Genomic DNA, 23,971 nt, shown 5'->3' on the forward strand with positions numbered 1-23,971 from the left:
TAGTGGTGTCGCCGCGCTCAACCTTGCACGTTTGAAACGATTTTTCCAGTATATACCATTTGATATCGATGCGGCTTGCAAAGTGCGCGCCCGCATTTCGCTTAGCGAAAGACCACTCCATAGTTTAGGTTAGCATTTTACTTTTTCGTTGTAGGGGATTGCAGGAGAACAACCTTACCACAACGACAGTACCTTATTTTGATGGGTTTGCGTGGGGTAGCACAAGAAACATCCTCATTGCACAAAAACAATTGTCGTCGCTGGCTAGTAGTCTGTGAGGAAGATCTTCGGTCAGCTGTAGAAAACCCCGATAGCTCCTTCAGATATCCCGTAATAGCGTGGTGGCGGTGGTGTGACGCAGAGGTGGGGAGTAATGCAGTACTTTTGAGTAATGAGTAATGGTAATGCATTACATTTTGCCAGCAAGTAATGAGTGATGGTAATGCATTACATTTCGATTGAGTAAAGCAGGGTGACATTACTCATTACCTTCGTCGAACGTTCATTGCGCCACGTGGGGCCAGTTGCCTGAACGTCAAAACCTGCAGTTTCTGGACATTCAAATCATGTGGGAGCGTAAAACAGTGTGCTGGCGCTACAGGCCATGGGCCAAAAAGGACATCTTACCATTTGATTCTGCGCGCTCTAGGACTGTCAAGAGGGCTATAGCATCGTTATGCTTGGAGTCCGCGCTAAGCAGGTCATGTCCCCATCTTATGCTGGACAGCTTTAATGATCAGCTGGGAAGGTTGCGTTCTGCGGGTTTTCCTGGCCGGGTTCTTTTGGCTGTCGCGGAGGCCTTTTTACAGAAGTTCAAGGGTTGAACACCAGGGTGCAGACCGGCTTTAGAACGGAATTCCTTCAGACCTGTAGTTATGCCCTATATACATAGGGTAACCCACAACATGAAGAAGGTGGCCAACAAGTTCGGTGTTCCTTTGGTGCTCTCGGCCCCTCGGAAACTGGGAGCTCTTTGCCGGAAGGTCAACGGTCCTGCAGTTGATGTGAAGAGCTGTGGTAAAAAACATATGTCGCCTTACGTGGAATGTCGCGTAAGTGTCGTGTACGAAATTCCCCTCTCCTGTGGTAGAGTTTACATCGGACAGACAGGTAGATGCATCAATGATAGAGCTAGGGAGCACGAAAGATCGTTAAAAAGTATGGACAAATTGCACCTACCCACCCACTGTAAAAAATGCAAATGTACCCCGGATTTTAAATCAATTAGGAATCTGGGCAGGAGCAGAGATAAGTTTGCCCGTGAACTTTTGGAGGCCTTCTTTATCAGAAAGAAAGGTTCTCTCTGTATCAGTGATACATCTATCTCGCTTGCCTCGGGTGAGAGGCGGTTACTTGAACAGGCGAAGAACTAGATTGTCTAGTAAATTTTTTTAAGTTGTCTTGGTTGTTCTTATCTACCTGCTTTTCCGTTTTGCTTTTTCCTGTTTCTTTCCTGTAGCTGCGCACCCTTCAGTGCAGTAAAGTTTAGTTGGAGTAAGCGCCCGTGTGTGTCTTATGTTCCTCCCGTGGTTGTCGTTTTCGCGCTGTGTTTTTTCCCGGTCTAGCAATGAATTACCAACTAGCCCAACAAAGCATTTTGTTCTTTACCACCACCTGGAACCCAAATATGGTTACCTAGCCGTCTAAACGGTGATCTCACACACGCTATGAGATGTTATCACATTATGCCCTAGGTGGCAAGCGTTGGCTTCTTTCCTGCAGGTTTCCACATCAGCGGGTCCATGTCTAGTTTAGCGGCGCCACTCGATTTCAAACTTCTAATCTACATACCTGGATAGAATTTTGCATGGTGCATTGTAATCCAAAATAATCAAGCGGCGGTCTGTTCCACGAATTCCTCCAGAGATCAGCTTCCCCGGGAAAGTTTCGGCAGCGGCGACCATGTCATCCCCATGCGCTCATTGTTTACGTATGACAGCTTACGCACACCTCGCACTCTTCCCAGCATGCCTTTCGCCTGTTCGTTGCTAAGACGCGCAGCAACTCGTTTCGTCGTCAGTTTCGTCGCTTCGTTTCGTCAGTTTCGTCGTCGTCGTATCGCGCAGCAACTCGTCAGACAGTTTCGTGTCACTGTCGGGTATTGTATTGACAATTTTGTTCCCATAAGAAGAGTCCCAAAGCGCAGAGTAAACCCTTGGATTAGCCGTGAAATTATTCACATGAAACGTAAAATTAAGCGGTTACGTAAAAAATTTAGAACTTACTTGCCAGAATACATATCCTTAAAACGTTCCTTGGTGACGAAAGTTAAACAAGCTAGAACAAACTTTTTTAAGCATAGGGTTGAAGGATTTATTAAGAACGATCCGCAGAGATTTTGGCGCTATCTGAAACAACCACAAAAAGAAGTAACAAAAATAAGTGTAGATGATGTACCTATAACTGAAGCGGGTTTAATTGCTGACGAATTTAACAACTATTTTCAAATTGTCTACTTGGAACGGGATTACTACCAATTACGGAATCAACTTACTGATTCTGGTTGTGACCTTTTTCTAAGTAGAGAGGGTGTCCTTGAGATGCTCCTCAATGTGAACCCCAAAAAATCAACAGGGCCTGATGGGGTCCCAAATGTATTCCTGAGGCGCTACGCGGAACAGATAGCTGGTTCTTTAACACACTTTTTTAACTTGTCGTTATCTACAGGTGTTTTACCTGGTGATTGGCTTAAGGCACGTGTAGTCCCTATTCACAAAAAAGGTGATCAGTTACTTGTCAGCAATTACCGGCCGGTGTCAATTACTAGTACTAGTTGCAAATTACTTGAACACGTTCTTGTTGTCTACATACAGAAGTTCTTAAGTGACCACAATGTTTTGTCCAAATATCAGCATGGCTTTAGAAAAAATATGTCAACTGTCACTCAGCTTGTGGATGTTGTACATGAATTTTCCAGTGTACTAGACAAATGTGGTCAATTAGATGTGTTGTTCTTGGATTTTTGCAAAGCCTTCGACAAAGTCCCACATGGAAAGTTGTTATATCGTTTGGAAAGCTTAGGGCTCCCTGCATTTGTTGTGAGATGGATCCAAACATACCTCAATGACAGGCAACAGTTTGTAGAAATTAGTAATCGTCCTTCAGGCATGTGTGCTGTTAGTTCCGGTGTCCCTCAGGGAAGCGTATTGGGACCGTTGTTGTTCTTAATTTATATCAATGATATTGTTACTGTGATTCCAGAAGGTGTTTCAATAAGGCTATTTGCAGACGATTGTGTGATTTTTAAGGAGGTCACGAGCCATGCTGATCGTTTATTATTACAGAATTCTATGGTAGCAGTTTTAGAATGGTGTAGCCAATGGGGAATGAAGATTAATTTGGATAAGACAGTACTGATGCGACTTGCAAGAAAAAAGTTACCGAGTGTGTTCCCATATTTGCTTGGGAGCCAAGAAATATCCCAAGTCCAGAAGTATAAATACTTGGGGGTGACAATCAATAGTAGACTAACGTGGTCTGATCACATTTCTGACATCTGTGCATTAGCCCTGAAGAAATTAGGATTTATACAAAGGAAACTTAAATATGCACCGGCACAAACAAAGCTACTCGCATATAACACATTTGCTAGATCAAAACTTGAATATGCAGCAGTAGTTTGGGACCCGTATCAGAAAAAGGATATTACACTACTGGAGAGGGTACAGAGAAGAGCCATAAGATTCATTTTTGGGAAATACAGAAGAACTGACTCACCTAGTAAGCTGACGCAGGTAAACAACATTCAGACACTTGAACTGCGCCGAAAAATTTGTCGGATATTATTTCTTCGTAAGGGTCTGATGGGAAATGTCGCATTAAATTTACCAAATTCTCTGAAACCGTCCTTGTTGAGAAGAACACGACACAGTCAGCGGGAACAAATGCTAGCACCAATTTTTGCAAGAACTAATGCATTTAAATATAGTTTCTTTCCTCGAACGATAGAAGATTGGAATTCATTACCCGGAAGTGTTTTCGAGTCAGGTAATTTTATAAGTAACGTGGAGCAATTTTATTTTTGTTCTCAATAGAATGCCTTGTGGTGTTGATAAAAAGTTGATTTAATAGATATAGTGTATGATCGTGTTTTGATGGGTAGATTTACTGAGCTCTGTTTAGTTTGTTTAGTTGTCCATTGTTGAGTATGTGTCAAACATGTATGCCACTCCTGTTTGGGCCACATATTGGCTTACAGTATTAATAAAAATATAAAAAAAACTCCGCTATCGGACGACAGTCGGCCTCCTCCTCACGCAATTGCTCCGCGCCAAAATTGGCACTGTCTTCTGCCAGCACAGTCTCGAACAACTGCGGGGGGGGGGGGGGGGGGGGGGGGGGGGGGGGGGGGGAAGGCTACCGCCCCCCCGGACCCCCCCCCCCCCCCCCCCCCCCCCCCCAGCGTGTAATATGTACTGACCTAACCTAACCTAACCTCACTACACTTCGTTTAGTGAGGAAAACCAAGCTCTATGGCTGATGCGTAGGAGTCACACAAACGATACCCGTCGAGATCTAGTGCTTTCATCGTGCATTCTTGGCAACGAGCGAGAGGGAACAGGCGAAATGCATGCTGGGAAGAGTGCGAGGTGTGCGTAAGCTGTCATACGTAAACAAGGGGCGCATGGAGATGACATGGTCGCCGCTGCCGAAACTTTCCCGGGGAAACTGATCTCTGGAGGAATTCGTGGAACCGACCGCCGCTTGATTATTTTGGATTACGATGCACCATGCAAAATTCTATCCAGGTATGTAGATTAGAAGTTTGAAACCAAGTGGCGCCGCTAAACTAGACATGGGCCCTATGTGAATGGACTATGTTCCACTTGAAATATACCGTACTCTATAGAGGTGTAAGGAAGTTCATTGAATAATGCCATATTAGAAGCATCGTGCATTAATGTACTGAACATGTTTAGATATATAAGCGATAGTATCAGCGATAGTATCGCCGCAACATAGCGATCTTACAGACACTAAAACAGATAGTTTCTTTTTGATTGTTTCTAACGAATAGTCAACGCTAAATCGCGCACATCTTCCGCCAACAACTTGAGCTTCTCAGAGGTTATAGGGCACACAGGCGAACGGGTACATCCAAAGTCCAGAGAAGTTACTATACAGCTTGTCGACTTGAGACCTGACAACCAGTGACCTAAAAGAAAAAAAAATGCAGTTCAGCTCCTGTCCAAGCTTTCCCGCTACAACGTTATGAATAACGACGAAAGGACGTGTGAAGGCTGGTATGTGAAAAACATGGCGCTTTATGAATAGCTTATTTATGAATTACATTTTAGAGCTACTTTCAACAGAAAGGGCTAAATAGATAGAGGCGCAAGTTACCTGTAACTTGCTTACTGCCAAAGACTGGTTCTCTGATCAGTAGAGGCATCCAGCATTTCCTTTTCACCTCGCTAACCATTGCGGAGAGCTTAGAACATAATGGTTGAAACGCAAAATTTTGTTTTTATTTGTGTAAAACTAGTGGCACTGGAGACCGTTTCCACGAATAACGGGCCCCAGCAAGAGAAACCTAAAACTGCACTTCTTGCTCGAATTTGCTGTCAGCCCACTCCAGAACGTTGTCGAACTGTTTAAAAGTAGCAGCATGGGGTATTTCGTCTTCAGTACGCTCGAAAAAATACACTACGTGTCTGGAACCCGTAAAATTTTGATGCTGTATGTCGTGTACCAGTTGCACTGTTGCGTTTATCGCAAGTGTTCTGGGTAAATGTCGCAGACACCGCTGGCATTTCTCGCCACGTGTTTCATATAATCCCACGAAACTTAAATTGCAATGTAAATGTCAATGGTGCAATGATCAAATGTCCGCTTGCAAGATTGGCTGAGATTCCCGAAGGGGGCTCAAAGGAATCGGCTCTTGACACTGCGTGTTGAATGTCGCGTTATTATTAGACAACTGTCTGGTAAGCTAAGTTGGTTATGTTAGATGTGCTGTTGTGTAGCAACGTGCCCTGAAAGCGAAAAAAATGGAAGCATTACAACTGAGGGTGCATTTTTTCGAACGAGTTATAACCATTTTCCAAGCCTGCTCGCTTCGCGGAAGAAAAAAAGATCGAACGACGTTTAAACCAGAGACCGCGCGCACCATTTGTCGTTGGTTTGTGAAATATCGCACAGCCTACACATCGTTGGAAAATCACCAATGTGAATGTCTGGCACAATCGTTTTCAAATTAGCTTCTGAAACAGATCGTGGAAGCTCACACACAGCAAGAGCCTGTATACGATAGCTGAGAGGGTGTGTGCAGCATTCCATCGTAGTGCGGCGCATGACAGCAACTGGTAAGACGAAAAAGTAGGATAAGCGGCTGTCTCATAAGATGACTCCCCTGCACAAGCCGGCTCAGCACGTAGTGCGTGCTGGTAAATAACCGAGAAGCGATTTTTCAATTGGATTGCTTTTTACCAGCGATGGTAAGTGTGTCTCTTACGACAATCGTCGACGATCAACACAGCGGTTAGGTCCCGCTGAGCGTTCAGGGCGCTGTGTAAGGCCTCAACAAAAGCTCCTTCTGCCTTGTCGCCTCTAGATGAAATCGTTCACCATGCGTCTTCCTCAGAGAAGGTGAAACCATGAATTCGGGCAGTGATTGCTCTGGACTTCAAGAAATGAACGAGGCACACACCAGCTTCACCGCTTCACCACAAGCAACCATCAATGGAGAGAAAACATGATGTCTTTGTCTAGGTCATGGGTCACGGTTTTGCATGACAACGCTCGTTCCCATGTGTAACAGAGATATGTCCCAACTGACATCTCTTGAGCTAGGGCACGAAATTTTCTTTATCCTCTATATTCGCACCACATGTCCCAAGCTCAGTGTCTCCCAATCCGGGAGTTGCGACCCCCGGCGGGGTCATGACAGATTCAGTGGGGGTCGCGGAACGGCTCGGTATGAAGAGAACAGCAATTGATGTCCATAGACCATGATCCACCCACTGCTATGCGTCATAAGAGCTCGTGATAGTGATCCCCGAGGTCTGTAACAAACAAACTGACTCTAGCGAATAGGAACAGCAATTCCTGTTGAGACACGTCATTTTTCATTGTGCAGTGGTTTGTAGCCCAGCTGACCCACTGTCATTATATGAACCTTCATATTAAATTTCAGCGACAGTTTTTGGGTATTACTGTTCATTGTTCATTCGCTAAAATCGAAAAGCTCAGGGGAGGGGGGGAGTTACGCGGTATCGTATGATCTCGGTACATCGCAGGGTGGCAGAGTTTAGGAAGCACTGCCTAGCTGATTTTTTCTGTCAGGGAGGCGCTACCAGAACAACATAGATGTGTGTCATGCAGCGGGTGAGTTCTTGACATCACAACCGCGACAGTTCTTCCAGCATGATTTTCAAACTATGGCACAGCGCTGGCAGCGGTGTCTGGATGCCAACGGTGACCACTTTTATTCGGCAAATACCGGTTTATTAATGTTATACACGCATTAACATGATTGTCTCCCGCACGTTTGATCAACATCGATATAAATGGGTTGTTGGGTGTCGCTTTACAAAACATTCGCAGCGTCTTTTGCGTTTCCAGGGTCACAGTCACGGTTATAGTCTATGTCGTAGATGATTTATTTATTTTTTGTTTTTGTTTTGCATTGCAAATTTATCCTTCCCGCTGTCGTTGTACGGAAGTTACAATACAAAATGTCCACGCAGGGGATAACCTGATAGGGAACATCCCACACAGCATTACGACATCAAGCTTCTAAGAGATTAAACTTGACATCGCCCAACCTAACTACATTTACCTAACTACAAATGTATTCTACATATTGTGATCTTGTTAGGTTTGGAAAGAAGGGAGAGGGCCGGTGCAGACAAGCTGTTATTGTGGTGGGGGACCGAGAGACATGGAACAAGAAGGACGGACGACAAATTCTCAGACTCAGCAGAAGGTTTATTACACAGACCGAAGTATATACCCAAGAGGCGACGCAGAGTTGTTTCGTGAGACCAATGTACTTGCGCTTGAAAAGGATAAAAGACGGAGGTTACTGAAAGAGTCTGTCGAGATGGCCACACGTGGCAAGGTGATTAGTAATCCGTCGTTTTGTCTTCGCCCCCTCTGCGTCGCCTCTTGGGTATATAGTTGGGTCTGTGTAATAAATCTTTTGCTGAGCCTGAGGATTAGTCGTCCGTCCCTCTTGTTCCGTGTCTCTCGGTCACCTAGCATGAGCTTGTTTTTCTGGTACAGTTCTGGCGTGCACCACTGATAAGATACATACAACCCCCCTGTACCTTATGTACTATCCCTATGCAGTACCCTATGTACTATCGTGAGCTTTATGAGAGGAAACCTCCTCTACCACTTGTGGCTGATAACCTCCTCTGCTACTTGTGGCGGCGCTCTGTGGCGACACAGTGAGTTTTTCTGTTTTGTCTGGTGCCGGCACCCCGTCCTGTCAGCCTGTGATATTAGGTCGTAAGAGCGCCGCTCGCATTATCATTTGTCAAGAGGAGTGTGATGGGGGTGACGGTAACAGAAGGCACAGCAGCGCCCTTTCCACTTCCATACCGAATGAGCCACAAGGCGTCGCCGTGAGTAACGGACGAGGCTATCTGCCACGCGCTCGCAAATTCCTTTTCATAAAGCTCACGATAGTACCTATATCAACTTTCAGGACATTGCATGCGCAGGCTGTGGAGTTTGAATTATGTAGAAGGGCTGGTGTCAGGTTTTTTCGATGAGCATATGTGGCGCTTCTTTCTCGGCTTAAACTCTATGTTCTCATGCAAATCGCGCTTCCGTGCTTCCGTGTTGTTCTGGGGGAGGGTTCTCACATTTTAAGTACAGGGTCATCTGCAATGTTGTGTAGAAGTCCATTTCACTATTAGTAATGTGAAGAATAGGAGCATATATTTCGAATCACTTACCGTACTTCGATATCAGTCCTGCCCCTTCTCTCACAGCGAGCTAAGACAGGGATAAGAATGTAAAGTAAGCATAAGCACTCTTCGAAACACAAAGTCATAGTACTTTGCTTCACTAGCATTTACGATGACGTCTAGACATACTATGTATTGAGTCATTACGATGCCACTGTTCATCATTGACTGTCTATCATTGACCATCATTGAATTCGTCCACCAGTTTTCTCCATACTAAGCATGACTGCATCATGCATGATTGTCCCATCACTGTAAATGCCACTCTTTGATATAGTAGACAAGCTAACGACTAGTTCATTTTGACTCCTCATTATTTCAATCACACAGGTTACGTAGCTGTAAGTAGCCCTTGCCTGATGGGTACGGGCAGCAGTCAAGTCTCCCTTCCTAAAGCTGTCGAAAACCGCCTTGGCCACACAACCTTGATAAGTGAAAGTTCCGCCAATGGCTGCCGTCACTCCCAGAGCAAGGGCACACAAGAGGATCTGTCCAGTAGAGAGAAAGAGCTGTCACATACAAACGTCGTATTTACTAAGACCGCATCCTTGAGGTACATTATCTTAATGAAATGGTGCACAATGCACGAGGTTACTTGACGTCATCCCAGACTGACTTTTCTTGGTATGTTTTGTATTATACTTAGTAATTTCCCCGGAACATATTTGTACCCCATTTCTGACATTTCAGGAGTACCCCATTTCAGGAGTTTATACTTACTACATACACTACTTTTTGTTTGTTTCTTTGTTTTGTTTTTGTCTGATACAGTTCGATTTCACAAATTTCTGCCACCTTTTTCATCTACTTGACCTTTCCTATGGAACCTGTCCTCTAGTACCGCGTTTTGAGCTCAATCTAGATCTTCTTTTCCCGAAACTTTCTTTAGGGGTGTTTATGGCACATGAACCATCTTTTTGCACATCATCAGAAAAATGTGTATTTCAAAACAAGAAAGACCACATTTTGAAGGCGTCTTGCAGCGTCCGGCTCGCAGAAGACTGACCATAAAAATGATCAATGTTGCTGATTATTATTCCTTTTGTCTTTATGACAGACCTGCTACCACTGCATGAGAGAGCCTTTTCGAGTGCCCTGGAATTTTCCGCTGATGAGTCATTCGCGGTCGGTCAAGAAACTATACCGAACATTGTAGGACACGTGTGCAGGACAAACACGTGTATGCTTAACCATAGCGCACGCTTGCACACGGATTTATTCTTCTAACTGTGAGAAATATCACAGAGATAGAAAAGTTTTTATGGCTGCATTCCCAACGTAGCTTTCAAGCTGATTTCTGTGTTCGGTGGTAGGATTTTAATTAGAACGTATGATGCTCGTATTCTTACATGATAAAGTGACAGCTTACCTCATCGCAACCGAAGAAAATCTTCAAATGATTTCGATCGCGTTTGAGGAACCCAGATAAGTCTTTGAGATCACTGGAAGAATATTTCGCACCACAAAGTGTCGGTACAGCTTTACTTGCGGCCAAGAGGAAGTCATCGAACTTGACTGCAATGCCAGGAGACGACGACAAGTTCATCACTGATGGGACGACACGTCGACATCGGTCACTTACGGTATACGCCGGTGAGTTCCGGCAGGTGGTAATACAACAGTGGCGTCTTCGGGGCAGCTGATGAAACATTCTTCAGGTACTCGATAAGTTGGTCTTACGGAAAGAAAAAATATTAAAGCACCACGTTTCATGAAACAGAAAGGGATAGTAGCTTGGTGCCTAACATGACATTCTGATAATGTTATGGGAGCTAAATGCAAGAAAATCCGTCCCTGTGACGCATGCAGGGTAATCTAAGGGAAGGTGAATGAAGCATCGAAAGTCGATAATTGTGCAATCAAAGTCCTTCGTCCTGGCGTCAATAATCACGTACACCTTAAGAACAGAATTTCATCACATGGCACGCTCAAGTCCTATCAGTTGACGGGATGACATCATTATCACTCCGGGACTAAGAAGATAGCGGGGAGTACACTCTTCTGTGGCTGTCACTGAGTGTCCGAAAATACTCTTCCACTTGGAACAGTCAGAAAGCGACATCATTCTGAATGGTGACTGACTAGGGTCATATCTTAGGTAAAGTTCTCTTTTAGATCACTAAAAAATGCCATTAGGGATGAATAGCGAACAATGTGCCGCTTCGCATTGGGGGCCGGTGCCCTGGTGTTTACATCTACAAGCCAATCAGAGTAATTGTAACTTGCACGCCTTTGATGTCATCGCTTAGAGGGCGATGACAAGTACCAAAGCGTCGTATGCCCTCAAGCACCTCGCTGTTTATTTATATACGATGAGTAGATAAACTGAAAGTTATTTCAGCTAGCCAACGTTGTTCTGTGTCGCAAGTTTGGTGATTGGGCTGTTACAGACAAGTTTGCACATCGCCATTTCCTGCCCAAGCGGCCACGGATCCAAAGAGTAATCCAAACAATAGGGAGTTTCATCAGCGGGTTCTACGTGGTGTTTAAAGCGATATGCGTCAAGGAGTGCTACAGAACTTGTAGGAAATCCGCATAAAAAAGTGCCCCGTCGTCTGCGAAACTACCGCGTGTTGCATACTTTGGGGCGCTGACGTTGCTGCTCACTCGCGCCACCTGACCCACAGAAACAGGTGTATACTGTATACATCTGATGGCATATAAATCCATTGTCTTACTTCCTAAGTTATTAACAGGCAAAAATGGGAGAAGTCTAGCACTCGCAAGTGGATAAAATAAGTATTTAAAGAGATTGAAATATTTATTTTACTGAAAAACAAGGGTATGAAAAGGATGAAACATACATTGAACACTTGGTAGAGATATTTACACTAATGTACATCAATTGATGTACATTAGTATAAATATCTCTGCTAAGTGTTCAATGTATCGCACCTGATGAAGGACGGACTCCGTCCGAAAGCTTGTTTTTCAGTAAAATAAATGTTTCAATCTCTTTAAATACTTATTTTTCCTAAGTTATCTAAGGTGGGACATAAGGGACGCACTAGCATTTCGTCTGTCTTTCTGCATTTGGTTCCTTGTCTATGGCCTGATATATAGAGTAATAATAATGCGGGCTTTATATCACGAGACAACTGAGATCATGAGTGACGCCACAGTGGCGACGTCGCGTCTGTGAATTAATTTTGCCCACCTGAGCCGAAATTTCGACACACGGAGCATTACACTTAACGTCCCTCGCGGAAGGCGGCGTGTCTGGGCAATTTGTACCTTTCCACCAAGTTGCCACTGTCCTCCGCCAGGTTTGAACCCGCGATCGTGGGATCAGCGAGCGAACACTCTACCGACTGAGCCACCGAGGGCAGCTATACATAGAGAAAGGGAGTATAGCTCTTCCGCTACGCTTTATCTTCTCAGCGAAGGAGAGCCGTAATCGGCTTCAGCTAATATTTCCTTTCTATCAGTTGTGGGGGGGGGGGTGCAGACTCTCGGGTCAAGTGTCTCATATCACGCTTACACGACCGAACCAGAGTATCATATTTGTAAAACTAAGGCTCGTCTCATTGAGGCACGTACTCGTACGACTTCAGGAGACCTTCATCACCACCCTCATCACAGTACTCATTGAACAATCCGTGAAGAAATTACAGAGTCAATAAATGTATAATGTATATACGAACGGAAATTGGTAATAAACAAAAAAACGCCTCACAATGGCTCCTGTGGCCAGGCGACACACCCTGTGCTTAGTCGTCTGCGCAAAGTTATTTTTATTTTATGGGAACCAGCTTCGTTTTGTATCACCAAGTGTACAAAGGCAGTGAAACATTTTGACAAATTTCCCAGTGTTATTCACAAATTTATGAAACAACGATTCCGATGACATACCATTATTGCAGCATTTGTAGTAAATCGGGGGAAGGACTGCAATGGCGTCAGCACCAATTGATTCAGCATGATGGGCCTACATTTCGGAACAAAGCAGAATCACAGAAATTATGTTCACCTGCATAAGGACTATATGTGAAATACACAACAATCATTTCGTGTGTTGGTTCGCGACTTCGGCATAGACGTCCCTCAAATATAACATAAATCCTCACGAGGCGCTTCAACGTTCGTATTCCTCTACCAGGGGAAGTGGGTCTCGATAAAAAAAGAAAAACAATGTGTCGGTACTTTCGGGAATCTCGTAGGAGCCCGCTAAAGCTCAATTTCTGTAAATAGTTTCTATTCTGTGAGAATATTTCTGCAAGAAAAAATTTAAGCACAGAAACCACGAAGAGTGCAATTGTACTGCATTCTAATTGTTTGCCTGCTATCCGGAATACATTATCCAGACGTTTACTGCGGATTTTACGCAGCTTTCAACCCTTTCAATTTGTAATTTCAACCCTTGCTCGCTTCGAATGAAGAATCATCAAGGATAGCTCCTGCAGTAGAAAACTGAAATGCCTGCTCTGACTTCATTCGCGTTATAAAAATAAAAAAAAGAAGGAAGAGTACGCCAATACAGGTGCGCTACCAGCATTACTATTAATGTGCTGTCTGTAAGTAGACGCACCAACTACTCTGGGAGTGAAGCAAACGTGGTTAGATATGTTCGAGGTCTCCGCCACGATATGGTCAATGCCTCTTCGACTCCGGGACGCAAAAAAGTTTCGAAATGTTGCCGACCATGTAAGAACAGTAAAGATAATACCAGGTATTTGGCTGGACTGGTCCACTTCAACAGCATGTAGTACACGTGTAAAGTGTTGGCACGGCGTGCTCTTATAGCCCTGTCACACGGGCAGCCTTCAATGATCCATTCAAACCAACGGCGATTGAACAGGTGCGTAGCGCCTCCTAGCGTATAACGTGTCAACCTGTCAGGGAGCATTCGATCGAATGCTCTTTGAGAAGGTGACACTTTACACGCTTGCTGGCGCCACGCTCCTGCACAATGACTATTGGTTTGAATGATCATTGAAGGCTGCCCGTGTGACAGGGGTATTACATTTCTCTCTTGCAAATGCGATCAGCAAAGGCCCTTAACCTACATGTATGCGTTACTTACCAGATCCTGTGTGTCAGGTAATGAATCGGCGTAGACTTGTATCATCAACAACTCAAGCCTGAAAGCCGAAAGGGTATGTCTCGCAGTTTAGTCTCCTCTCTGCCTTCCACACACAGAAATGTGAATCCAAGCTAAATAAAGAAACATACTTACTTTCCATCAGCAGCTTGTATCCATTTTTCAGCTAGTTTCTTTCTTTCAGAAACATTGAGAGACAAGCCCTCTCCGGTTGTTCCGTTGACTGCAGTGTAATGGGCGAAGGGGAATATGTAAGAACATTATGCAGAGGGTGACAAGAAAATGGGGACCTGCTACACTGCATTCAGTGCATTTAATGTGCTAAATAAAAAAAAACAATGTTGCTGTCGGTGGAGTGCGGTACCATCGCCGCCTACGCCTCGGAAAGGGTAGATGACGCCTACGCTGTTCAGTCCGTAGGTATCCCGTTAGCTTTCCGCCGTTTTTTACCCGACGAGTGTTTTTCTCTGCCTTCAGCTACGTTGTCAATTGCACTAAACATGTTTGCTCTCCTTTGATGTAACCGTAGCCAGTCATAAGAGGTAGAGTCTAGTTGACAAGAAGGGTCGGGCAGGTCGAGCATGTGGATACTGGGTGATTTCTCCACACACAGTCAAGAACTTTTTTTAAATGCACCAATGAATAGTTCAACACTCAATTTACTGAAAATAGTACCCCGTCACAATGGCTAATTTAGTGTCATTTTCGTGAAGTACAGTGCAACCAAGCGAATGTCACTTTCACTACGTGCTTGCTGCACGCTTTAAGTAAGCGTCACTTAAGCGATGATGGCAGTTACGATAGATAAGAAAAGACAGCGGCAAAATTTTTAGGTGTGCGCCACAAGTTATTTCATTTAGGAACACTTCCTGCAAATCTTCTTCCAACATAAAATAAATTGGCTTTAAACATGCGCCACAACAAAAATGACCGCCTCCGGATAACCGAGACCGTGAAGTTTTCACAGGCTATTAGCGAGAGTAATGACATGTTTTTTGGCACAATGTCACACTGTACTAAAATCAAATAAACACGCTGTTGAAACTTCTTGTGAAATATTGTGATGTGAGGGCCCCTCGCTTTTTTTCAGTATTTGAACTTGTACCACAAACGAGCCATCGAGGCTACGCACTCGGTAGCCGAAGAGAAGCGGAGCGACTTTGGGGAACTCACTAAATCTTTAGTTCACTTTCTGCCGAGTGATAAAAGACGCTGTGTGACAGCACACGAACGACGCTAAGTGCAAGTGTCCCATGTTGAAAGTGACACTAAATTAGCCCGTGTGACAGAGCACGTGCTTTCGAAAACGGAAGCATACACTTGATCACAGACAGTAAATACAGGTTGGTGCGTATTAAAAAAAATGCTACCCAAGCAAGTTAGAATCAAGTCAGAGCCGAAAGCCAGTTAGCAAAGAAATAATGTTGTTTGTGTTGTGTTGCAACAATCCATGTTTTGTTGAATTAATGCTGTCTCAGTTGTGTTGAAACAATATTGAAGTGCACACAGTTTTGTATCAATCCGGACACATGCCAATTGATACAAAAATGCTTTCCATTCCTACCTTCAACGCATCCGGAAACAGAACATTATCATTCTGAATGACGGTCGCTTCTCAGTGCGTTACGCCCTCTTCTAGAGTGTATAGCTATGCAGGAAGGAACTCTTGCCATTGCGTGACAGTTCAGAATTCGGCTTCATGGTTGTGTTGCATAATTCTTACTGTATTCTTCTGAAATGACTTGACAAGCCGGAGCAAATGCAACTTCTCTTACTCGGCCATGTATAAGACACATCAGATCGCCCTTGCTCAGATCTTCATCAGGTTCAGAAGAAAGGAGCAGAGCTCATTCGCAAGTTAAAAATATGAACACACTTCAAGCGTACACTATAGTCATATTCAACATAATGACGGAATTGCGGATGCCTTTTCATCTCACTATATTTTACCAATAGAAGGCAACATAGTGTTTGAAGCGTTGTGCATACAGTTTCTTCGAGTCATGCATGCTTTTGGTAACATGCATTGTCATAGTCAAAGTCGTAGTTCATAGTAAGAACGTACTATAAAGCTCTCCCTGAGTACCTGCACAGATGCTCTTCTTAGGTTGAACACGACTGTACGAACTTTTGAGAGGGATGTCCGTTTTGTATTGCAACTGATTTTTGCACTTATTGTTTCCTACGAACCGCTTTAAAGACGCTCCAAGGGTTTCGTAGCAGCGCTAAAAAGTCAAAAAATCGAAAACTGTACCATCTCCTCTTATTTACGCCACCGCAGGCTTAGCATACGGGAAAAAGAAATAAACAAAGGAATGTGAAAAGCGCTTGCAGCGGACAGCTCTGGTATAGTAGACTCCACATGACCAGATCACATGGGAAGTCGCTAAATTTCTGTGTTCATGACGCGCACGAAGAATGAGAAAGATTGAGCGTCAGCGTTCCATTGCGGGTGAGGAACATTGAGTACAACAAAAATTCACACCCACACTTCCATTATAATTAGAGACTGAAGTTTTCGGGAAGTATTTTTTCTAAATTGGGGGGGTACAAGTACGCTAAATTCGAAGAGAAACTGGGCTCAGTTATTCAAATTAACTTGTAAAAAATCTTACAGAAGACGACGAGGAAGCGCAAGTCACAAGCCGCAAGGTTTTGCGCGTGGTTTGAATTTGTTTTAGTCATTCGATACTAAGTCGGGTGCTTGTTCGGTCGCATTGGCGGCATTAAACGTTACACTTCGTTTGGACTTCCGGTCCTCCTTTTCCTACATCCTTTTGGTGCCGAAACCCGGGAACCGCAGCCTCTGGACGAAAGGACACCAGAGAATCCTACAGAAGTCATGAAACGTCTTCGCCGGCAGCGCCCCGATTCGTTCTCGAATCACCAGACTTGCGGAGGAAATCAAGAACATCGTCAGCTCGCCTTCTTCGTCCAGGGAAGATCTGGAGCTCAAGCTCTCTTTGTTAACAGCCAAGGCATCTATACTGTCAGACATGGACCGCGAGATCGCTGTAGCTCTAGATGACGACGAGATCGACTAAGAAGCGCAAGGCTGCGACGACTACCAAGAGCTTATAACGGCAGCCACGCTACGAGCTAATCGATTTCTCTCAATTCTGCAGTCAACTCCGCTATTGGTACTTGACTCAGACGGAGCAGGCTTAGGCCAGACCGCGTCGGCTCAACATCATCACGCAAGCACACCAAAGCTTCCGAAGCTACACATCGAGCCGTTTACCGGAGAGTTGTCATCATGGCAGCCCTTCTGGGACCAATATGTTTCCGGCATGCATGACAACCGTAACCTTTCTACCATTGCGAAGTTCCAATACCTTAGGACGCTGGTCAAGGGGAAAGCGGAACTTGCGATCAAGGGGCTGGACTTGACCAACGAAAATTATCCGACAGCCATCAATATTCTCAAGCAGCAATTTGGTAGCCGTCACCGTTTGATTTCCGAGCACATGAGTCATCTTCTCGAGTTACCAAATGTGCGGTCCTCTGACGACGTAACGAGACTGAGGCAACTCTACGACTTTTTGACTGTCCGGATGCGCAACCTCAGGAGCCTCTAAGTTTCAGAGGGTTCCTACGGCATTGTGCTGATGACAGAGTTACTGCGGAAGCTTCCACCTGACCTTGAACTGGAGTATTATCGTCAGAGAAGTCCTAATACGAACGAATTGGCCACTGTTGAGTCTGCTGCTCAAGGCAGCAGTGAAGGTACTGTCGAATCCTCTTCTCAAAATAGCAGTGAATGTAGAACTCTCGACGAAAGTTCGAGTCTTTCATCCCTGATGACCTTCATGCGAAAAGAAATTGAGCACAGAGAATGCATGACAAGACGAGAAAGGGATGGAAATGGAATTTATGGTGCCGAAACCCGGCACCATACCACCTGGCACCCGGCACCTGGGACCAATATGGAAACATATTGGTCCCAGAAGGAACACCATTGATGACGAACTTTCATGTTCCCTCGCCTCCGTTCTCGCTTTTTTGAGCGTCAAGAGAGATACGAAGCGGTATATTTTGCAAGGTGTCTCACGGTTGTATGATCCCTTCGGATTCCTTGCCCCATTTACCGTCAACGCCAAGATCCTGTTTCAACGGCTATGGGAGAAAAAGTCTACGTGGGATGCTCAGCTGACCCCGGAAGATACCCAAGTTTGGAAGACATGGTGTTCAGGACTTCGCCTTCTACAAAGTTTCTCACAACGACGGCTTCTGGCTGATACCTCGACGCCTCAACGGCTCAAATCTACGTTACACGTCTTTGCCGACGCCAGTCCTCAAGCGTATGGAGCCGTTGTCTACCACAGAAGTGCAATTACGTCTGGGAACACGATCTCGTTTGTGATTGGAAAATCTCGAGTTGCACCCCTTAAGCGGCAGACGCTTCCCAGGTTGGAGCTGCTTGCAGCACTGCTTGCGACGCGACTGTTGACGACTGTATCCGACGCTTTGCTCATTCCTGTTTCGAGCTGCTATGCATGGACAGATTCCATGATTGCCCTTTCGTGGATAAAGACCGCACCTTCTCGTCTGGCACGTTTTGTAAGCCACCGCGTTTTGGAGGTTCAACGTCACCTGCCATTGAGTTGTTGGAGACATTGTCCTGGCACTGACAACCCTGCAGATCTCTTAACACGCGAGGTCTCCGCAACTGCAATCTTAAATGAGACTCTTTGGTGGGCTGGACCTGCTTGGCTTTGTGATGAATCCACAGCTTGGCCTACAACAACGAGTAAGCATCAAGCTACGACCGATGAGCCTCTGAATACATCTGTGGCTCTTGCACAGGCCTCTGCTCAACCATTATTTTCGTTGGGCGATTACATCAAGTTCCCTCATGATTTGGCAGTAACCGCCTGGGTCCTGCGCTTTGTTCACAACCCTAGGCATACAGAACCTAACAGATACGTCGGAACAATCACAGCTCAAGAACTGTATCATGCCGAAACATATTGGCTAAAAACCGTACAAGGAAGCATCTTCGGTTGTCATCCTAATAGCCATACGCAACTGCGGGCTTTATCAACCTTCAGCGATGAAGAAGGAGTCCTCTGCTTGCAGATGCAGTTGAACCTCAGTGTCTTGAACCAGGCAACGACCAAGCCGATTATGTTTCCAAGCAGACATCCATTTACTTGGCTATTGATCGCGCATCTTCACGTTCAGCAAATGCACGCTGGAGTACAAGGAACTCTGGCACAGCTTCGAGAGAAGTACTGGGTTATACATGGACGTCAGACGGTTAAGTCCTTTATTCTTGTGTGGTCTGTCGTAGATTTGGAAGCAAGCCCACATGTAAAAGAACTGCTCCTCTTCCTGCAGACCGTCTTTCTAAGACTCAACCTTTCGACGTCACCGGACTTGATTTCGCCGGCCCTCTGTACTTCCTTCCGTACGACTCCGACGTCACCCACAAGTGCTACATCTTATTGTTCACATGTGCTGTCACCCGAGCTGTACATCTTGAACTCACCACGTCAATGAATATTCAGATTTTCATGCAGGCGTTCAGAAGATTCATCTCTCGCTGGTCTGTTCCATCCAAGATATATTCCGACAACTTCACCACCTTTAAGCGGGCCTCCCGTGACCTACGAGAGATCTTCAGTATCATCAGTGGCGAACCTTTCCAGCGATATTGCGCCAACCACAACATCAGGTGGCATTTCATTGCTGAGCGCGCCGCCTGGTGGGGAGGATTTTGGGAGAGACTAATCAAGACTGTGAAAGACTCTCTGCGGAACGCTCTCGGACGCAGCAGCCTCACTTTTGAAAGCCTGATAACCATCTTGACCGAGGTAGAGGCTATCGTCAACTCAAGACCGCTGACTTACATGTCAGACGATCCCAGAGACTTTTCTGCACTCTCTCCCTCTCACTTTCTTGTGGGGAAGCCGCTGACTGCCTTACCGCAAGTTGACCATGACCAAGATGATCCCGAAGAGACACACTCTACTCTACTCGAGAGGAACCGCAAGCGAGAAGAAATGCTCGCACAGTTTTGGACTCGATGGAGCCGGGAATACATCTCCGAGCTACCTAGCGGCAGTCGTCTCCAGTACGGAGCAGTCGTTCCGTTTCGAACAGGGGAGCTAGTGCTTGTACCTTCAAGATTTCACTCAAGGGTTCTTTGGCCCCTAGGCCGGAGTATTGAAACCTATCCCGGAAGCGACGGGGTGATCCGTGTTTGTAAGGTACAGCTTCCTGATTGAGCTGTGATTCGTAGGCCAGTTCAGCTCCTGAACAAACTGGAACTCTAGGCCATCGACACGACTTCGTTCGTCTGCCGCCCGGAGCGCTGTAAGACATCCTACAGAAGACGACGAGGAAGCGCAAGTCACAAGCCGCAAGGTTTTGCGCGTGGTTTGAATTTCTTTTAGTCATTCGATACAAAGTGGGGTGCTTGTTTGTTCGGTCGCATTGGCGGCATTAAACATTACACTTCGTTTGGACTTCCGGTCGTCCTTTTCCTACATAACTCTAGTGTTTTGGTACAAATGGTAACGTAACTGCATTTTTCTGCCAAACAAGTAAGCTAGTGCATTCCTCGAAATATCCCAGTGATGGCAACTTGCCGGGTAAAAATCGGCTTTCACCCTAAAGAGGCAACCTTCAATTCGGGGAAGAATCGGGTAAAACCCTAAAACTTCAGGCTGTAATTATAATATGCCTAGGAAACGTTGATAGCAAAACAATATGTTGCTTGGGCTCATCTAGGCTTGCTGCTTTCACAGGCGAAAGCAAGCATGTTACAAGAGCTTATCATGGTTTCATACATACGTTAAACACTAGACTTTAATACATCAATAGCAGCAATTAATATTACGTAATCCAGGTACCATCTCCGTAATTGCAGGGTCCTTATTGCAGCCACCCTGCTCCAAGACTGTTTTTTTTTTCTCTTTCTTTCAGATAATACTTTCTCATTTATGAACCGTACAGAAGACATTAGGGTTCAGATATTGTGTTAGGGGAGCAGATATTATGGTTAGCATTTGGCGTTGTTGCTCCGATCTAAATGTAATTCTAATTCTCACTGAAATGTTATCAGTCTGACTAATTCCGCTGTTTATGTTCCGATTGAGTTTTGCAACATATTGGGCACGAAAATGATGACAATGGATACGCACCAAAAGCGCCAGTAATTCCTTGCTTCCGGAGGACCTCCACATATTTATCTATTATTTCGAGGTTCACGTGCCTGTAAGAGGACAGGGGTTACTGATTGTTCGGCACGACCCTCGGAAATAATAAATATTGTCACATTCAATCATCCCTAATTCTTCAAATATTATTTGTGACATTTGACGTTTGAAAGCGAGTCATACTCGAATTAGCGACTGTGTGTGTACTGTTCGCTGACACACAAACGGGTGCATACATCATGCAGAATATACCGCAATATCAAGGAATAGCCGACACCCGGAAGTGGATTTCGGAAGATTCCTAAAATACCGTACTTCATATGTTTTCCTGCAAGCATATATACTTAACCATACTCAGTTAGTTATGTGTAGATCACTAATTACAAACGCGTGAAATAAACGGACGTTGAGCGTCATTGACACTATGCAGCTCTCCATATTCGCGCGAAACAGGAATTTAATGTTGCAAATGTTTGAAACTGGTGTACTAGCTATGGAACTACCACTATTAAATACCACTATTAAAAAACTACTATGAATACCACTATTAAAAAATACACTTATCAGTAATATAGTCGTAGGCACATGAGAAGAGCTTAGAGGAAATCTGACCTCTTTTACTGAGTCTCTGTGAGACGCGCGGCGAATCACAAGGTATTAATCGACATCTCTCCCCTGTACGATGTGCCGCTGAGTAGCTGTTAATGCAACAAAAAGTGTGTGCACGACAAGAACTTTCTAATTTTCTTATCCGCATTGAACAAAATGTTCACTTGCATTAATCTCGTTGCTCATGATTGGGAGAAGCAACTTGCCTAATGGGGGTCACGTATATATCGAAACTGACAAGGACGTTCCGGTGCGCTACTAAATTTGTGTGTTTGTTCGTCTTTATTTTCTTTTATGTTCTCTCCTTACTACATGACTACATCCTACTTACTACTACCTACAACCTACTACTACTTACTACATCCTAGAACCGACACACAATGTTGTATAGTCTACAATGTGTATGCTTCAGCCGTCCTATCAATACCGATCCTTAAGCAAAGAAATTACGTAAATCGTTTGAACGAAGCATTTGCCAACAGTACTTGTCGTTTCTCGTTGCGGCTTCGCGTAATTCACTTACAGTTAGGGAGTGACTTTTTCGGTTTAAACCAGATTCCGCACCGTTATTCCCCCCCTCCCCCCGAAATGACCTCCGACAAATTCGGGCTAAACCCGATTTCTCCCCGAATTCCAGTCGCTATGATATCCTCAAGTGACGTTTCCACTGAAGACGGACAAAGGTTGCCACTTGTAACACATGTAAGAATTGGTCACTTGTGTTCCCAGAAATACACCCACGTGTGTCAGCACTGTGTATGCCTTCGGGGATTAGCGCTGGTTGGTCAAAAAAGAAAAAAAAAGGAAATGAGTTAATAGACAAGAGGAGAAACGAGAACACCTGATAACACCCCAAGGCACAATTACCGCGAATTTCTCCCCGAATTATAGATGTGAAAATAGCGCCAGACTTTTCATCCCCGAATCTGAGAAAGCCATTGAACCCGAAAAAGTCACACCCGACGTTATAGTCTGCCTATCCCAGCGTAGGCACTTCCATTTCTACCCCGGTGTACGTACTTCGGTTCTAGTATATAATCATAACTCGCTAAGAGATGCAGTGCTTGCACACTACACTGCACTGTACACTACTGTACATGTTAAATATGTACGGGTACTCACCCATTGTTGTCAAAGGGCGTCACAGGAGCTACACACAGACCCTCGTACTTCTGTATCTGTGTGCAGAACATACAAGGTGTGTACAGTACAGGAGAGGCAAAATAATACATACAAAGAAGAATATTTGAAACTGTCCGATATATCGTTTTTTATTTCTATTTTTATTTTTATTTTTTGTGCGGCAAACAAAAATTATGGAGGTCAAAAGGACATTTGCTCGGCGTCTGGAATCCGGGGGAAAACAATTTTATGCCGCCGAAAATTATTTCAGAAAAAAATAAGTGTAGGGATCGGTAACCGTCACAACAAATAATTAAACTATCCCCGAAGTTTTCTTACGGCTGAGAAGACGGGGCATTATTACGAAATCTTAAACTGTAAAACGAGCAAAAGAATCGCGAATTAGTGCTGTTATATACATACGCATTTATTTCGATTAAGCTAAATATATCTGTATTCTCAATTGAGTGCTAATAGATGCACATAACCAATCCGCATGCAGTACCGACGGATATCTAGAGAGGTCTAGAGGCTATCTGGTGGTTCACACACCCGAGACTCGACATTGTCCTTGCATGTAGGACACAAATTGCCCTCATGCTTCGTGCACCGACCGACCGTCACAAAATCGACGAGAAATGAGACGAACCTTTGCGAATTTCCCTTCCATAGTTTCGAAGAGCACCGCCGTCCCTCGAGGAGCCTGTGGACAGTGAACGTGAGTGAAGCAATGGATGTATTTTATCACGGGGTTCCAGCAGACATTATATCTGACGTAATTCTCTAGTGCTCCTCCGTTTCAGATATCAGGGCCTCACGTGCAAGCGGCGTTTCACAGAGAAGGAACCTTGTAGCCAACGTTAGAGGAGCGAAGTGCAGCTGTAAGACGTCCCCCGTATCGCGGGCGATAATGCAGGTTTGAAGCACGGAGGAAAAGCTCAACAAGCGTTTCAACGAATTTAGCAGTTACACAGAAAGGTGTGCTGCTTGATGTGCAACGTATTTCAGAAGCTTACCCACTCAAGATTCGCCTTACGTAAACGCTTAGAGGTACAGCAACAACATGTTGAGTACCCGGTATATGAACGCTTATCAAGAAGTCGGTTTCTTATTTTGAA

The 23,971-nt window shown here is 44.8% G+C and overlaps 1 protein-coding gene across 2 annotated transcripts; it reads right to left on the minus strand.

Annotated features, from left to right (window-relative positions):
• Positions 1-708: 708 nt before the first annotated feature.
• Positions 709-23,680, minus strand: LOC135385391 (N-acetylneuraminate lyase-like). Of its 2 annotated transcripts, none has more exons than XM_064614677.1 (11): positions 23,503-23,680; positions 22,854-22,909; positions 21,108-21,178; positions 14,095-14,182; positions 13,942-13,999; positions 12,771-12,846; positions 10,501-10,593; positions 10,288-10,433; positions 9,275-9,406; positions 8,907-8,946; positions 709-1,012 (listed from the first exon to the last, which is right to left on the minus strand). In XM_064614677.1, exons 1-11 carry the CDS (start codon positions 23,521-23,523, stop codon positions 846-848), a joined length of 948 nt encoding a protein of 315 aa, XP_064470747.1. In that variant the 5' UTR covers positions 23,524-23,680; the 3' UTR covers positions 709-845. The 2 variants fall into 2 exon arrangements, with proteins under 2 accessions (XP_064470747.1, XP_064470748.1); XM_064614678.1 differs by lacking the exon at positions 709-1,012 and adding an exon at positions 4,847-5,155 and having other exon boundaries at positions 23,503-23,667.
• Positions 23,681-23,971: the final 291 nt, after the last annotated feature.

The sequence above is a fragment of the Ornithodoros turicata genome, chromosome 2 (genome assembly GCF_037126465.1).
Source record: "Ornithodoros turicata isolate Travis chromosome 2, ASM3712646v1, whole genome shotgun sequence".
Classification (NCBI taxonomy): Eukaryota; Metazoa; Arthropoda; class Arachnida; order Ixodida; family Argasidae; genus Ornithodoros; species Ornithodoros turicata.

What these genes read in the sequence shown, in the direction of transcription:
- LOC135385391 (XM_064614677.1), bottom strand. Translation starts at nt 23,523, where the DNA reads ATGGAAGGGAAATTCGCAAAG. An exon ending in ACGCCCTTTGACAACAATGG is followed by an intron (nt 21,179 to 22,853) that starts GTGAGTACCCGT and finishes GTCCTCTTACAG; the next exon opens with GCACGTGAACCTCGAAATAA. An exon ending in AGGACTGATATCGAAGTACG is followed by an intron (nt 1,013 to 8,906) that starts GTAAGTGATTCG and finishes TTTTTACCACAG; the next exon opens with CTCTTCACATCAACTGCAGG.